General features: G+C 38.4%; 1 protein-coding gene across 4 annotated transcripts in view; it reads left to right on the plus strand.

Annotated features, from left to right (window-relative positions):
- cyth1a (cytohesin 1a) overlaps positions 1-18099 on the plus strand; it is a 92856-nt gene that overhangs the window by 45480 nt on the left and 29277 nt on the right. The window contains exon 1 of one of the 4 annotated variants that reach the window (XM_089128905.1): positions 1609-1792. The exons of 1 other annotated variant lie outside the window; for it this stretch is intronic. In XM_089128905.1, coding sequence (XP_088985031.1) covers positions 1765-1792 — 28 coding nt within the window. In that variant the 5' untranslated portion in view covers positions 1609-1764. Of the gene's footprint in view, positions 1-1608; positions 1793-9690; positions 9876-17689; positions 17771-18099 lie in introns of those variants that run through there. 2 more of the 4 variants (XM_089128908.1, XM_089128907.1) reach the window with 2 other exon arrangements.

Here is an 18099-nt window from a genome sequence, read left to right on the forward strand (position 1 = left end):
GAGAAATAAAGTCACAATTGCGAGATATAAGGTCGCAATTCTGAGAAATAAAGTCACAATTGCGAGATATAAAGTCGTAATTCTGAGAAATAAAGTCGCAATTGCGAGATATAAAGTCGTAATTCTGAGAAATAAAGTCGCAATTGCGAGATATAAAGTCGCAATTCTGAGAAATAAAGTCGCAATTGCGAGATATAAAGTCGCAATTCTGAGAAATAAAGTCGTAATTCTGAGAAATAAAGTCACAATTGCGAGATATAAAGTCGCAATGCTGAGAAATAAAGTTGCAATTGCGAGATATAAAGTCGCAATTCTGAGAAATAAAGTCGCAATTGCGAGATATAAAGTCGCAATTCTGAGAAATAAAGTCGCAATTTTGAGAAAAAAACGAAGAAGAATTTAGACTTTATCTCACAATTCTGACTTTTTTCCTCACAATTGCGAGTTTACATCTCGCAATTCTGACTTTACAACACATAATTGCGAGTTTATATCTCGAAATTCTGACATCTTTAGTCAGAATTGTGAGAATCAGGCCAGTTCTAAGGGGAAAAAAAGAAGAATTTTTCCCCCCATCAGAATAGTTTATATATCTCACAATTATGACTTTACAACACGCAATTTCGACTTTATATCAAGCATTTCTGACAACATGCCCCATACATTGTAACATGTGAGGGGCGCATTGTAACATCACCATATGACAGTTTAAAATGCTATCTGATCTAATAAAAAATATATATATTATGCAAGTCAAACCAAAATATTGTCTTAATAAAATATTAACCTTTTCATATAAAATAATAGCATTTTTTTATAATTAAAAATAAACAAATTTTTGAGTTTGACAACAAACATACCGAAAAACACAGCTATACAGCATAGTTCAGAACAAAATAATTATTAATAATTTCTGAACATTGACTCTCAGTCTTTATTTACATGTTTCTCATGTTTTCTCAATACAATTAATAAAGAATATAATAGCATATTTCTAATAGGGCACATTTTACAACATGCCCCACCTGCACAACTGGGGTTTAAACCCTAGTGTCTTCTGCTAGTCAACTGTTAAACAAAAGATTGGAGATTAAAATAATATCAGATTTGTCTCATTTTAAATAAACAAAGAATAGAGAAGAAAAATTAACAAGAAATTTACTTTTGCTATGGTTAAATAAATGTTCAGTGATATCTTACAAAGATTTTTGAATGTTTTATCTATATAGTGTTGAAACAGACAAATAGTAAATACACCAAGTCTCGTCATGCTAGCGTGTGCATTTAAAACAAGTGTGTTAACTAGCCCAGCGTTAGTGCGCCGCGCTCCCCTAGGCTACAAATAAAAGCTTCTAAATTATTTCAGACGTTTCCATTAACGGGTTAGTCAGATTTTGGTTATGTAAATAAAACTGCACCCTGTGTGTTAGCGCGCTTTATTATTGACTCGGCCATCAACAGGCACAGAAGGCAGTGATCGAGTGATCGAGTGAGTGTGTGATCTGTGTTTTGAGACACGGCCCGTGTCAGAAGCGGGCTAGAATCACTGTGCTCTCGGTCTCGGGATTGGCCCGTTACCGTTAGAGACACTCCCCCAATCACGGACGTACGTACACCCTTCCTCAACCGCAAGCCTTCCGGTCTCTAGTGTTATGTGAAATACCTGACTCTGTTCTCGAAAGTTGGCTCTAAAGTTGAGTTGTAGTTGTTAATCGAACTGTCCGTTGATTTATTTTACGGTATCGAGCGACTAAAGAGCGCGCGATGGTGTTGAAATCTGAAGACGGAGTCGGTGAGTGACGAACATCGACAGATGTTACTTTTACCTAACGTAACTTATTCTTCATAAACAACAAGCGCTTGTTTATATTATGTGTGATATCTGAGATACATTAAACATTATATTGACATTCACCATTCAGCGTTTGACTCAGATAGAAGTTGATAGCAACGTGTTTTTCCCGTATAACTTCTAATTTTTTTAACGGTGTAACGTTATTTATTTAGATTTAGTGACACAAACTACCTTTATATAAATAAATAAACTATTGTCTTATTTCTACATGTTAGTTACCTTACTTTGAGGATATTCAGATACTTATTTGTAAGCTGTTCTTGAGAATGAGTGTGGTATTATGCTGACAACAACAATACTCCCTCATATGTGAGCTGTCCATCATCTCTTCTTTGTAGTGTATGCAGTTTTGAATTATTCATCATGGCGAATGAAAGGCCTCTGGTTTTAAAGAGAGATGAATGCCTTTTATCGTTTCATGATCCTCCTATGTGCAAACATCTCAGTTAATGCTTTCTGATATTTGAGCTGCAAAGAAATCCCTGGCTTTGTCCTCACATTTCTGCCTGTTTCATTCGTCTGCTTACTAGTGTGACTCAAACAGGCTTCGACTTGTCTGAACCAACTCTTCATTTCAGAGCAAGAATCCACGACTTGACGTCACTACACACAGTGAACTGAGTTTCTGAAGTTGGATATTTAGCAGTAACATGCTGTAGTAGTGTGTGTTTGTAACACTTGTTGTCTGTCGCTGAGGAATGTGGTTCAGCTGTCTGGGTTCAGTGAGGGGGTTGGGATGTTTTCTGTGGGAATGCTGAGATCTCAATGTGACAGACTTTTGACTATATACAGTAAGTGTACGACGACTTATTTTGGCCAAGAGCCACCTACAAAAGAAACCAATTTGAACAGAAGCCATTTTGGACACCAAACACAAAACGAAGCACAATAGTCTACATTTGTGCTTGCGCATTTCTTGCACTCCAAAAAATGCTGGAGTATTTCAATAGATTTGGGTCAATTATGGACAAATCCAACCGTTGGGTTTAACAATTAAATTTACACTAGCAACCAACCACATAGCAACACCCTTTTCTATCTATCTCCAACCATCCAACACTGTAGTGTATTGTGTACTGAAGATGTGACAATAAGCTTGAGCATTGTAAATTTCAAATCAGCACTGACTGCACCAATATTGATTGGTATTTATATTAATCTGTTTGAAATAAATCATCAGATTTTTCAAATTTCACAATTTGGTTAACACAAATGTTTGATAACCTATTTGAACGGATGTTAAGACACCCATAGTGAGGGTGTGGACCGTATAACGGCCTTCTGAGAAAGAGACTCGGCAGGAAATGTCACCTCACATTGAACCCTGAAGAAGCATTCATCTCAGCTGAGGATCTTGGGAAACGCAGTGCAGTTTAATATCATTAACGTGTCTGTGACCTGACGTTTGAGTTGAGCAAATAGGATGTTATTGATTTATTTCTCTCTCAGCTCTGCTCAGTTTCCTGTCTGTTGGTTGTGTTTGTGACCGCCGTGGTCACGTGACTTCCCGTCTTGCGTTCTTGAGCGCTGTGTTCATCAGGTGAAGAAGGGCATGTGGGACGTTGGCCGTGTGCCTGTTCACACCATCAGTAGATGATGGAGAGATTGAGGACACAGATGTTTTTTTCTAATACATCTGACATGCTGTTTACGATCACAAAACATAATATCAAGCCTTCATCCTTCGGTTTATATAATCAAGTAAAAGTTGTTTACATTTACAGAAGTCGAGACATTGCATCAGAATTAAGCAAAGTACACCCACTGGAATTACACCTGTAATGCAGGATTACAGGTTCATCCACTTGATGATTTCATTGACTTTATGATCTAGAGTCCATTTAACAAATCTACAAGTTTTATGCCCCATAGACTTCCATTGTAAGTGCATTACTACTAGGGCTGGGTATTGACACAAATTTCACAATTCGATTTGATTTCGATTCACAAGTTTGCAATTCGATCCGATTCCGATTAGAGAATATTTTTGCATAATAGGTACAATACATTGCAAATTTTCTCAAGGAAAACAAATCTCTTAACTAATACTGTAAACTATATTATTAAAGGGAAAAATAACTGATTTGTCGCTTTACAGATACTTAAATTAGCCTACACTTTTATTTATTTATATAATAAGAAAGTTAAATGAAATGTAAACATTTCAATTGTGGCTACAACACGCATAATCGCTTTTCAGCGACCCCAAGCCCGTCCCTAAACCTACCCATCACTGGGGTTAATACCGTTTATGAGTCTTCCCCTACCATCCTAGGAAAAAAATATCGCTTCCCAGATGTAGATCGACATTTTGCTTTGTTTCGCTCGGACATTTAACGGCGTAGACATACACGCAAAAAATGACGGTTCGTTTTGGCGTTGACATACACGCGGATAGCTCAAAATGCGTATAGATAACACGACACTTGACTTGAAAGTAGCGTGTATGTTTACGCAATGTCATGATGCCATGTTGAACAATTATAATTAGGGCTGTGAAACGATTAATCGCGATTAATCGCGATTAATTGCATCCAAAATAAAAATTTGTGTTTATAATATGTGTGTGTAGTGTGTATAATTATTTTGTGTATATAAATACTCACACATGCATGTATATTTAAGAAAAATGTGTTATTAATATATCAAATATTTATGTATAATATTAATTTTGTATAAATATATAAGTCAAATATATTTCTTAAATATACATGCATGTGTGTGTATTTATACAAAATAATTATACACACTACACACACGAACTTTTATTTTGGATAGGATTAATCGCGATTAATCGTTTCACAGCCCTAATTATAATCGATTCCATGTGACATGATGCGGATTTCGATAAGTTGTACTCTATCTTTTAACACCCTTTCAGATGCTCATTCATGTATATATCGCGCCATAACTGGTATTATTAAGGCAGAAGAGGTATTTATGTTTCTGAATTTCGTAAGAAAATTTACGTAATTTGAAATTTAAGACTTTCTTTAGTATAAATAGTAACAAAGCACAACGATTATTGCTATTTATTGGATGGGATGCGCGATTCTTGAGATTTAAGAATCGATATAGGTTCGTAAAAATGAGAATCGATTAATATCGAGAAATCAATATTTTTTTTACCCAGCCCTAAATTACTACACAATTAGCTTGTTTTTATAAGCTGACGTCACATCATGTTACGGAAACAAATGTTGGTTACATCGAATGCGTTGGGGTCAAAAATAGACGGCCATTGATTTTCGTGTAAAAATCAACACTTTGAAAAATCGCAGAGTAAATTATTGTAGCTTGTTTAAAGACGTGACATACACGAGAACACATGAGAAATACATGGAATTTAAAGCTCGACGTCTACTTGAAAACGAAGACTTGTCTTCTGAATAATCCACCGGTTCACTCCAGGGTTTCTTCATTTGAGTTTCAAAGTGATTTTTCTTTTTCGGATCTCAATAAGACTGTTATATAAGATAATAAGCGTTGAAAACCAGACATAACATGACAGGTTAATTTCACTTAATGCAATAAATACTACTTGCACTAAGAACAAATAATTTGCACCTTATTGTGCAAATAGTCACGACATGTAGGCCTAGCCCTGACAAAAAAAAAAAACAACAACAAAGTTTAGTCTCTGAAGCTTTTACATGAGTTGTGATTTTAATAAAGAGGAAGTATATTATTAAAACGATTTGGGGACAAATACCCTTTATAAAGGTTCAAATATCATAAATATGCAGATTTAAATGTCAAAGCTGACTGAACACTGATGAAAGTATTGCTTCAGAATAAATAAATTAAATAAAATTAAACCTTTGTGATTTCACAACTTCCTATGGAGTTTCTTTCTGCAATAACTGACCAAATATAATTTGGTAGACTAAGTTTTATCTCATCGACTAACATCGTTAGTCTACCGGAAAGTAGTATTTTTACATTTCCCCCCAGTATGTGTCATCACAGGTTGGCCTAACTTTATGTGGCGTGTCTCGGCCTCAGTCAGGATTTGTAGTCATATGTGGTGTTTACTCATCAGATTTCTCCTGTACGCTTTGGTTTGCGCACATGAACGGCAGGATGTTTACTCTGCAGAGCTTCAGGATGTTTGCTCAGCACATCGGCCATGAGTTTGGGCCTTCCCCTCACAGATCTGCTGAGAAATCCTCCGGTGCCTCATGATCCTTTAGCTGGGCCGACGATGAAAATAAACCGGTCCGCATTCCACACACAAGCCTTGAAACATCTCTAATTGTTGCTCGTGTTATTTTTGGCTGATACCGGCCGCCTCGATCCCCTGGCTTTCGCTCAGACTCGTGAGTTGTGTGATAATGAAAGCATGTGCGTGACACAGAACTGTGCCACCACCTCAGAGATCTGATTTAAGGGCCTCTCAGGACACGCCGAGGCTGGCCGATTCCAGGAAAAGCATTTCAATGATGATCTCAGGCCTTGATCACTATGCTATTACAAGTCTCTCGGATTAGAGGAGCTTTATACAGTGGGCTCAAAAATTACTTTACTGTTTGACCTACGTCATGGTTATATTCCCGTTATACTACTGAAATAGTGATGACACTGTGACTCTGATGACGTTTCCTTTGTCATATGAACACAACCCTTCATAAACCATGATGTGTTGCTCTTCGAGTGGATTTATGAGTTACGATTGATTTAAGACCGAAATGATAGCCTAGGTTACAAAGAAAAATGCAATTATATCATGATTTAGGCTACTTGCCAGAGTTGGGAGACTCGAGTCATATGACTTAACTCGAGTCGCAATTTTCTGGACTTGGACTGGACTGGAATTACTTGACTAGATCTCTGAAAAGACTCGACTTGACTTTAGACTTGCTCCTTGTGACTTTAGACTTGACTCGGACTTGTACCTATTTACTTGAAATGACTTGTGGAAAAAAAAAATTTCAATTGTTGTCATAAGAGGGAGCTCAGACGGGAATGCACTCTGTGTGTGCGGGTTGAGGGAGAATAAAGTAGGGCTGGGTATTGAGACAAATTTCACAATTCGATTCAATTTCGATTCGATTTCGATCCAATATCGATTATTTTGGATATCAGTTACAATAAATGGCAATTTTTTTTAAATAAGGGAATTAAATCTCTTAACTAATGCTGTAAACTATGGGAGACTAGTTGTCGCCTACTAGGCTTCATTAGCCTAATATGAAGGTAATAATGAATGAATCACTTAAATTACACTTTTATTTATTTTTATAATAAGAAGATTATATCAAATACAAACATTTAAATGGTGGCTGTCATAAAAACTTGCCAGATTTATTCAAATATGCATTAAATATTGAAGAACATTAAGATTATAATGCATGTAATATGGTGTATATATTTAGCAAAATGCTCCTCTCTGGAGTTATTTTTTTCTAGCTGACTAACGAGTTTATGTGGGTTTTCTGAGGTAAATATGATGATGACATTGATTACAAGCTGTTTAACTGACGTCTTTCCACGGTTGAAACGCTGATTGAGCGAATCAATGTGACATGATCCGGATTTCGATAAGTCTTTTAACACACTTTCAGATGCTCATTCTTGTTTATTTCGAGCTGTGACTGGTATTATTAAGCCGGAAGAGAGATCAGCGCTGCTGCTTCTCCAGAGCGATCTCACGCCACAGCGACAAAACGCTATTTATGTTTTTGAATTTCTAAAGAAAATGGACGTAATTTGAAAATTGAGACTTTGTTTCATATCAATAGTAACAAAGGACAAAGATTATTGCGATTTTTTTGAATGCGCGCAGCCGCGATACAATGATCCATTCATTCAAATGAAACAGGATGACTAATCATCGCTCAATGCTTTATTCTAGGGCTGGGTAATAAATATCGATTTCTCGATATTAATCGATTCTGATTTTTACGAACCGATATCGATTCTTAAATCTCAAGAATCGATTAATATCGAGAAATCGATATTTATTACCCAGCCCTAGAATAAAGCATTGAGCGATGTAGCCAATCACAGACATGTGTGTTGTTTTCTTGAACGCAATGGCCAATCAGAAGCATTTACGATAGACTCCCCTCACCGCTCAAGTCAAAACAGACTTTTTGTTCAGTGCTGAATCCTGTATGTTGGCAAATCCCCTAATTATAACAGACAAAGTTCATTGATAATAACAGATGTGTGAGACCGCGATGAACTGTCAGCTTTTTAGGCATTATTAAGGGAGCACTCACACAGTCATGCCAAACCATGCACACTTGCTTTTATGTTTTAACAATGGTTTGTGTGTTAATGCTTAAGAAATAATTTATCTGGAGCATTTATGCTGATGTGTATGGTGGTGACACTTAGGCTAACTTGAAAGTATTTGGAGGTACAGAAAAAGTCTTTGCGGGCGGGAGCGGAACGAAACATAAATGTTGCGGGCGGGAGAAAGTAATATAGAAAGCAGTTGAGAACGTCAGTTGTAACGACCCACGTATTAAAAAATAGCCGGGTTTAAATCATTAAAATTATTAGATTTGTTTTCTTAAAATTTCCATATAATATTTTGTTTTATGGGATCAAATCACCTGGATATTTAGAGTAAGAACATACAAACTTTGGCACACAGTACTAATTTAGAATTTACTAATTTAGTTTTTTTTTTTTTTTACAAGATGGGAAAAGTTTCATTAATTCTTGTTTACTTGTGTTCATTTAATTTATTTTTTATTTTAGAGCATTTAAAGTGCTTCTTAATGATATTTTATTTATTTATTTGTAACCCATCAGCCCTCTGTGTCTAAATAAAGTAAAAGCCCCAGAGTTAAAACATGTGTAAAACTAGCCTGTGTGCGACTTGGTATGTCTGACTAAGTTGCGACTTGACTTGACAGAGTATGACTTGACTTGACCGTTACAACAGAATGACTTGACTTTACTTTGACTTGCAATCTTAAAGGGATAGTTCACCCAAAAATGAAAATGCTGTCAGTATTTACTCACCCTGTTGTTCCAACCCCTTAAGACCTTCGTTCATCTTCGGAACACAAATTAAGATATTTTTGATTAAATCTGAGAGCTGGATCACTCCTGTATACTAGTCCATAGGCTTCTTGAGGGGTTGAAACTTGCCGGCCTCGAAAAGTTATTAAAGACGCCGTTAAAATAGTCCAAGTGACTACAGTGGCTCAATCTTAAGTTTATCAAACGATGAGAACACTTTTTGTGGCAAAAAATAACGACTTCATTTCAACTATTAATTTCCTTGCACTCATGTCATTCCACACCAGGAATCCTTCTTCTGGGGAAGACAAAGGGAAATATTTTGAAGAATGTTGGGAATTAAACAGTTTTGGTGACCATTGACTTCCATAGTCTCCAAATACCTTATTTTATGTTTCACAGAAGAAAGAGTCAAACAGGCGATGACAGAATTTTTATTTGTTTGGGTTTACTGTCCCTATAATAGAAAGTACATGCCTTAAATAAGCAAACTGCAGGTTAGTTTGTATGTCAGTGGGATGGTCTCTTCCTGAGAGGTTTTTACAGAATAACATTAAATGTGCGTTGTGGACCAGATTTATTGTTGATGGTAAAGATTCTGGCTATACTAGACTAAATTTGCGACTGTAAAGAGACAAAAAAAATTCTCATTGTCCTGTTGGTTGGTACTGCAACTTGGGCCAAGTAACAAGATCCCTCTTGTGGCCAGTGTATCTCCTTGAAGAAATTAGAAGTGGATGTCTGCAAGAAAGAGCAGAGAATGACCACTAGATGGGGCAATCCTTGTTTATGATGACGTCTGAGAGAGAAGGGAAGAGAGAGAGACGGAGTGTGGGATGGAAAGGACCGTCAGCAGTGTGTGAAATGTGTCTTCCTCTTTCTTGATCTGATGTAGCCAACATCTGTCCTTGTCATACTCGACTGCCAATTCTCACCTGGATCGGGTGTTTGCTTTGAGTTTACCTTTGGATAATGAATGAGAGAGTTTTGATGAGTGAGCAGAAGTGGACATATACATTTCACTGAAGATTGCGGGAATCAGGTCAGTTCGCTTTAATACTGAAATGGCTACTTGGCAGGGTGTTGATACTTTTGTGACGTTTCCATTTTAGTGCGCCAAGTTATATTTTCTTTGCTGTGGAATGAATTCAAGTGCCTGGAATGTGAACTGTCCTACATATTGAGTGGTTAAAATAGATTATTTGTGGACTTAAAAACTCTCTGCAGTGTTGAGCGTTCACAGGACATGTGAGGTTAGTGGCACATGGCTTCTGCCTTCCTTCACGCAGTCATTTGTTCATTTTCTGCTATATCTAGCACTCACTGGCTGATCATCAGCTTGAGAGATATTACATGTATAGGAGGGGCTTTAATTTGACTGGTTCGTGTTCAGAAGGACAGAAAATAGGTGGTTGGCTTGAGCCTAGAGTGATTCTTGATTCCAGGCACTACAGGAATGTTTATTATAAGGGATTTCTGAAGCAATATTTAGTTGAAGCCAAACTCAGGCAGAAAAGCCCCATGAAGAAAGGCATTGTCTCTTTTTATCCAGAGCATAGTTGGATTGATTTATGGAGTTCAGTCATCAATTTTCTGCCCACTATCATATCAGTGTTCATTCGCCAAGAAGTCCCACGCTGGCCTTGGAAATGCTGTCTTTTTCAGCAGGTCAGACCTGGTGCCCAGTACATTAAAGTGAGTCAAGTACTTTGAACAATGGCACAATACATCCAAGAGAATGCAGTTTCTCAGTATTTCCGTCGTGGGGTCAACCTTCCGGAGGTAAGGAATGTGCAATGCGTTACATTTTAGAAATAAATATCCAAAGAAGATACAAATTTGCCGCATTTTAAATCCCGAGGTGTTACATTCTTACCATAGTAAACCGCTGCCGCTAGTACTCACTGTGGTACTCGCATTGATGATGCAAGTGTTTCACAGTTTAATGTTACTGTCTGTGTGCGTTACAATAAGCACATTAGTTTGGAATGGCGTTAAAACCCCACGAAATAACCGAGATTGCGAAAATGACGTCACTTAGAGGTTCTGAATTTTTATTACTTTTCGATTAATCGTCCTGTCCTAGATTGAAGTGGAACTATGATTCGGCTAAAGCACACATGGTGAGACCGCCTAAGAGAAGTGTCTTTGACTGTAACCAGACTTGTTTCAATGAGTAAATGTTTACTGTCAGGCTGACAGGACAGATGTGGCTCCTTTACAGAGGCTTTGTGGTTTGCAAACCCTACTGAGGTGAATCAGCTGTATTTGAAAGATAAGATTGTGTCATGAGAAGGACATAAAGGTGGATAAAAGCAGAGACAATGGAACAACAAAGGAGCACGTTGAGGTGTAGTGGTTAAGGTTCAGCACTGGTGGGTTTCTGCTCCCCACAAAGAGTGATCCATTAGCCACTATTTGAACAATCCCATTAGCCTAGCCTGCAAGTAAGTAGCCATTTACCACATTGCATCCATTCAAACTCTTGTAGGATTGTGAGGATCAGCTTGGATGAATGTCTAGTCCATCACAGGGCTAACATCTTTGGATTTTGGGAAAAGTCTGAGTGCCCGAAGGAAACTCGTGACAACCCAGCGAAAACATGCTAACTTCACGTTCAGTATGATATCTTTGGATATTATAACTCGGATTAATTAATTAATTTGATCTAAATTAATTCCATTCTGCAAGATCATGTAGTAAGATAATTTTCAAGTAATTGCAAACTTCGTGAGGCAGTCCACAACATTATGTGATCAAATACAAACAACTTGTTAACATGTTCCACAGCGCCACCCAGTGCATTTAATTATAATTTCGAGTTAGTGATTGGGATTTATTATGGATTCACGGTAATTACGGCCGGTAATTTTTATTTTTTCGAATAAAAATTACAGATCGAATATTTGTGCACACCATGCCCATAGTGGTGTTTTAATGGTGACACTTTCCCTTGCTCCAGTCCCTGAGATAAATGTCTGTCAGCACTAGGGTTGGGTATCGTTTGAATTTGAACGATTCTGATTCCGATTCCTTGTTTCGATTCCGGTTCCTAACGATTCTCGATTCCGATTCTTTTAAGAGGCAGGGTCAAAAAAGTTTAGCTAACCTTGCTAACCAACGGCCTTTCTGAAGGAAATAATCCTTTCTGAAGGAAATACTCCTTCTGTAAAAATACTCCTTTTGTCAAAAATTTTGCATTTTACCAAGATTTCGTTATTTTTAGAAAAGTGAAGCCACACTTTGGATCGCTGACGTAAGCATGTTCGACTCGCGTGGTTATGCCAACACTTCTGGTAGACGCTTCTTCATTGGTGTTGTTCAGCGGTTTCTTCTTCCGCTCAGCGGACTGTGAACATCGAAACTAGGAATCGAAATTTGAACTTTTGAACGATTCCGGGAAAAACGAAAAGTTAGTCTCGGTTCCAATCGATACTCGATTCTTGATACCCAACCCTAGTCAGCACATACTTTCCATATCTAGCAGCGCTGTCTCCAGTTGTCTGTTGCCTTAGCAATGTAATTTTGTTACCATTACTGATGGTCATATTCCTACAATAATCAGGAATGAAATCAGAGCTCAGGCTCTGTTGGAGCTGATGCATTTCTCTGCAATAGATGCAGCTCAGTTGTTAAAGAGCTCGAGATTGCTCCCATAGGCACAAATCTGAAGGCGTAGATCCTCCTCAACTATTAAAGTCCTGACTTTGCGAGGAGAGTTGTCCAAAGGTTCTGGACGGAAAATAAGAGTGTGCCAATCCTGACAACATGGAGCTTGGGATAGGTCTTCAAAGGTTTACTCAAGAGGATCTCTGTAATTGTGGTTTTTCTTTGCCGGGTTGCAGAGCCTCTGCCATTAGGAAGGCCTTCACCCCTCCATTCAATCCGAGCGATTATAGAGCTGCTTTTGTGACTGATCAGAGCAAAACACTCTTAAATGAGGACCACAGAAATGGGTCAGGAAGAACTCCTGCTGCTGTCAGTGGAGAGATGTGAGCATGCCCACTAAATATGTCAGCAAAAAAAGCACATGATAAACGAGGTCAATGAATAAGCTTGTTCTGGATAATACCCTGATCAAACCAGCTGAGCTGTGTTTTACAAATCCAGAACATGGGTGTGCAAGACGCAAGTCGAAAGATGCTGGTTTCGACTCTTTGAATCTCTAGTTTCTGTTATTAGTCAGAGACTTGTTGGTTTTCTTGGAATTACGAAAATTTCGTTTCGTTTTCGTACATAATCGACGTTTTTTTCAGTCAATGTGTGGAAGTGAAAATGACATTTATGTGTTAAAAACAATTTATTAAATACAGACTACTTCATTATAAAGAAAAACTTCCCAATGCCAATTAGATAGGGTGCCACAAGACGACCCTTTGTCGGTAAATCTTCAACACTCAAAAATACATGACTGTAATGCTTCCAGTCTGTCTAGATATTTTACAAAACTGTCCTCTATGCTGCTTGGTATACGCCTAGTGCATACCTGAGTATTTTAATTTATGACAATCATAGACATACTGGTTTGTAGCACAAATAGTTGTTTACTGCACTGTTATTCTTCTAGTGATTCACCTTAAACGGATACTCAATCAGACGTCTTGCATGTTCACAGAAGACAGCTTACTTCCAGGTTGGACAGGGACAGAAAGAAGGGTTTTGTTTGTGAGTGGTCTCTCTAGCTGTGTGTGTGGGCTCATGTGTGGGATGTTGTAGCATTAGCATGTGTGGGTGATTCTGATTAGCAGCCCACTGACTGACTGTTGCACTGACATTACTCAAATTCAGACCTGATCTGATCCTGCAGCCAAAACATTTTGAGATTGACCCATTTAGTTCGAGCTGCAGCAGAAAGCTCTGGATAGGTTGTGCTACTTCGGTCTTAATTCAAGTCAAGTGATTTGAATGCATAGCACTTTTTATATTGTCTAACTAGGCATGCATTAATGATTGGTAATTGGACAATGGCATTGGGATGCCGGAATCAGTAGTTTTATCTTATATAGTGTGGCATAGTGGACAACAACCGACGGTGAAGCCTACGACGTCATGATGAACGATATACTAGCTTGTTTCATTATCGGTCCTCATCTGTGAAGTTGACCAATAGGAGCACAGAAGCTCCTCCAGAAACAACTTTCAAACATTCGAAACCAAAGAGAGACGATGGTATTGGATCTGCTGGGTGGAATTATGAAATGGAAGCAATACTTCTGCATTTAATATGTTTCCTCGAGGGACGACCTCGAGATAAATATTGGAGAACGATAGCAGACACGCTTAAGCAACCCAGAAAGTACTGGATTTAGTATTAAATAGGCAAGATTCCAGCGCCATATTGGGACATTGGTGGCTTCAATTTTCTAAAATGGAAGGTGTTTCGTACATCTTTTTTTATGTCCACAAATCACAATTTTTTAGGAGTCAAAATCTGTCACAGTGATGAGCAGACACAAATATTGTGTAGTCTGAATGCGGTAGGGCTGTTGGAACGAATTCCGAAATTCGAATATAATTCGAATATTAAAAAACTCAATACTATTCGAATGCTAAAGTTACTATTCGAATATTGCTTTTATATGTATTTAAAAATAAAAATACTTCCGAAGTGACCAGGTGTAAACGGCCCCTTGTCGCTTTCTTATTAACAATAGGAGAGCGCGGGACTAGCTTTCGCGTGGCACATTCGCAAGGTCTCGTTCACTCCCTCTGCCATACACGCGCCGCGCGCTATATGTTGCATGGATTCCGGGAGATTTTAACTAATTTGCGGCCATCAGGGAGACTCTATCAATATGCGGGAGACTCGCGGAACTTCCGACGCGATATGACGATCACATCACCTCAGATCTGAGCCCTATTCATCAAGCCAACGCGCCGCAATCTATCGCAAGTCGTCAAAAGTAAGTTGCAGACGCTTAACACTACCATCTTTATTAAAAGTAAAGGAATGAAATGATATTACCAGGGCTGTTGCCGTTCTCCCTTATTGCTGTCTTTGCTGATTTTGAAATTAGCCTATGATCAATAAAATGCAGCTCAAATCTGTTGCTTTCAGTGACGTGCACTTCATCACATCTGTATAGCGCGAAAATTGAAAATCGGAAAATGTGTTTTTGCAAAAACACATTTATGTGACCAGGTGTAAATGGAATCATTTTAATATTATAAGACAGCTATTCGATCTGAGAGAACGCATGAAGTGGCCAGGTGTAAACAGCCCCTAAATGTTTATTGTAGTAATGTTAGATGTCCCTCTAGTGGGCCGAACGTGTAACAACAACCACAGGCTATAGTGGCATTGACGATCCATAAGAATGTGTAATGTCGTAAATATTAATAATAGGATAAATTTGAGCATTTAATATTCGAATATTATTCGAATATTACATAAAATAAGGAATGGAATTCGAATAGTATTATAGAGGAAGATTGACAGCGCTAGAATGCGGCATAAGAGCTAGTCTTTGGCAAGGAAAAAACTCCATAAGATGTTTAGGCAGTGCCGGGAAAGAACCTGTGTGGGGAGGCCATCCTACTCTGGCATTGCAGTGAATTCATTTTCTTCATGTGGGTTTCTCGAGAAAAGTGAACACTGAGCTCTCTCTCTTCACCTCACTTCATTGTTCACTGCTGGAGGAAGCAGAACTGTGTGTTCGAGGGGTTTTCCATCACCCAACTCCAGCAAACGTCAGGTAGTTCACCATATCTCCCTCGGACTCTCAGAACTTACAAGGGATTTTACAGCGGTAAATAAAGAGTTTCTTTTATTCATTTTGTGCAGTATTACGTTTTGCTACATAATCGGTGACTAAATTGTTTTTTAGGTCATAAACTTCCCTTCTGATGTTGAGAAAATAGGCATAATGCCAATGTGGGTTGGAATTTTTCTCATGGAAATATTTGGTTCCCATAAATCTGGGTGTTTTGTCCCTGTTTCAGTCATTTTTGAATCTATAAGTTTTTCCCTGAAATCCACTTGTTGTAAAGTGTTAAACAGGACCAGGGTTGAGAACCACTGTTTAGAGAAATGTTTGTAGGCCTAAATACCTGTTATGAGTCCCTGACCTCCACATATTGGCATCGTTCACACACTGTAATGTATCTAGGAGGGTAAGCTGCTGAATGTATACTCAATTACCCCTTTCCACCAACAAGAACCAGGTGCTGGTTCTGGGCTAGAGCTATTGCCGGTTCGGAGTTGGTTCGACTGACGAGCTTTCAAAGAACCGGTTTGCCTTTCCACAGGCTAGAGAGCCATCACAGAGACAGATCTTACATCACTGTATACATCTCATGTTGCCCAGCAACGCTAGCGCGACACACACAAACGCACCAGGCTTGTTCGAGATGGTTTGGCACTGCGAATCTCGAACTGCGAGAGCGATCCAAACGCAAGAGTCGTATGCTCTCCAAACACTCCCGCAGCTCCGATCAGTCCACGCCGCTCCGATGCATCTCGAACAAGCCTTCCATCAACAATGGCGGTCGTTGCGTTACTATAATGCTCATGGCGTCGCAAACCTACATCGGTATCCAAACACGGAGAATCCAGCACATTCGTGCAGCTCGCCGTAACTTGCATACAATCGAGCTGTTATTAGCATGATTAGCTGCTATTTAAAAAATGGCGGTCACAAGTTTCTGTTCGTCTTGTTGGTCACGGTGACCCCGCCCCCTGCCGCTGATGTAAGCGGTTCTTACTTCTAGACCAGCAATGATTTGGTGCTACTTAAGAACCACTTTTACTGGTTCGGAGCTGGTGCTTTGGTGACCGATTTGAAACTAGGTGGAAAAGGGGTAAATAAGTGGTGATAAATTGTTAAATTTATTGTTTAGGTTTTTTTCAAAGATTTTGGTTTGACTGGGGACTTAAAGGAGTAGTTCACTTAAAAAAAAAAAACTTTTGCTGATAATTTACTCACCCCCATGTCATCCAAGATGTCAATGTCTTTCTTTCTTCAGTCGAAAAGAAATTAAGGTTTTTGATGATTATTGTTAACATGTAATGAAATAATAAATGAAATTAAAAGTTATAATGGACTTCATTGGGAACCAAACTTTTAAAACTGTCCAAAAGACAGTTTCAGTGCAGCTTCAAAGGGCTTTAAACGATTCCAGACGATGAATAAGGGTCTTATCTAACGAAACGATCACTCATTTCAAAGATAAATAAAAAAGTTTAAGTTTTATAAGCTCAAATGGTCGCCTTTCTCTGTTCTGTGAGGAGCGTTCGTGACTCTCCTGTTCAAACTCGTTCATCGAAATGAACAAATCTTTTTTCGAGTCATGACTCGAAAGGTCTTAGATGAGACCCTTATTCATCGTCTGGAATCGTTTAAAGCCCTTTGAAGCTGCACTGAAACTGTCTTTTGGACCTTGAACCGTTTGGTTCCCAATGAAGTCCATTATATGGAGAAAATACTGGAATGTTTTCATCAAAAACCTTAATTTCTTTTCGACTGAAGAAAGAAAGACATGGACATCTTGGATGACATGGGGGTGAGTAAATTATCAGCAAAAGTTTTTTTTTTTTTTTTTTTTTTTTTAAAGTGAACTACTCCTTTAATAAAACTGAGTTTTGAATGTTACAATAGGAAAATTCAATCTCACTTTGATTTGGCGTGCATGTGTACATCTTTCATAGGGATTCTGTGCTGTGAGGTGATGACCGTTTGTTCCCGGCACCCTCACAGATGGGGTTTGAAACAGTGATGGGTTGCCATGGTTACTGGAGGATGCTGTGAGTGAGATCTCACAGTCACATGGTGAATAAAAGTTTGTGCCTGTGATTGAGGCGTCTGTCTAGAGAGCACTAAAGCCCATTTGTGTGATGCTGGAGGCGTCGTTCAGGCTGGTTGGTCGGTCTACCGCGACTCGAAAGGGTTTTGATTGATTTGTGCTTTATCTTTTGGATCAGTTTGAGGACATCTGCAAGTATTTCAAATCTCTTTATTTCCTTGTGCCACCGTGCTTGGTGTCTCTTGCACATTTGGAGTAGTTTTATCATCCGATGTCATTGTGCTTCACTATATTTGTGTCAAGGAAAACTGGCCTGGTTGTTTCTTTTCAGTCATTTGTTGGGTATTGATGCTTGTGTGCTTGTAAAGATGCTGCTGGGTAATATTGTGTCCTATCGATTCTGTTCACAGTCTTTTCGTTCACTATTCTGTCTTCATTTCATCTCTTATATCATCACTAAAATATTATCAGACCAATGTAAGCCTAGGTCACTGGCTATAAAAAACAAACTTTTTTTAATTTCA

The sequence above is a fragment of the Pimephales promelas genome, chromosome 3 (assembly GCF_988280905.1).
Source record: "Pimephales promelas chromosome 3, fPimPro1.hap1.1, whole genome shotgun sequence".
Lineage (NCBI taxonomy): Eukaryota > Metazoa > Chordata > Actinopteri > Cypriniformes > Leuciscidae > Pimephales > Pimephales promelas.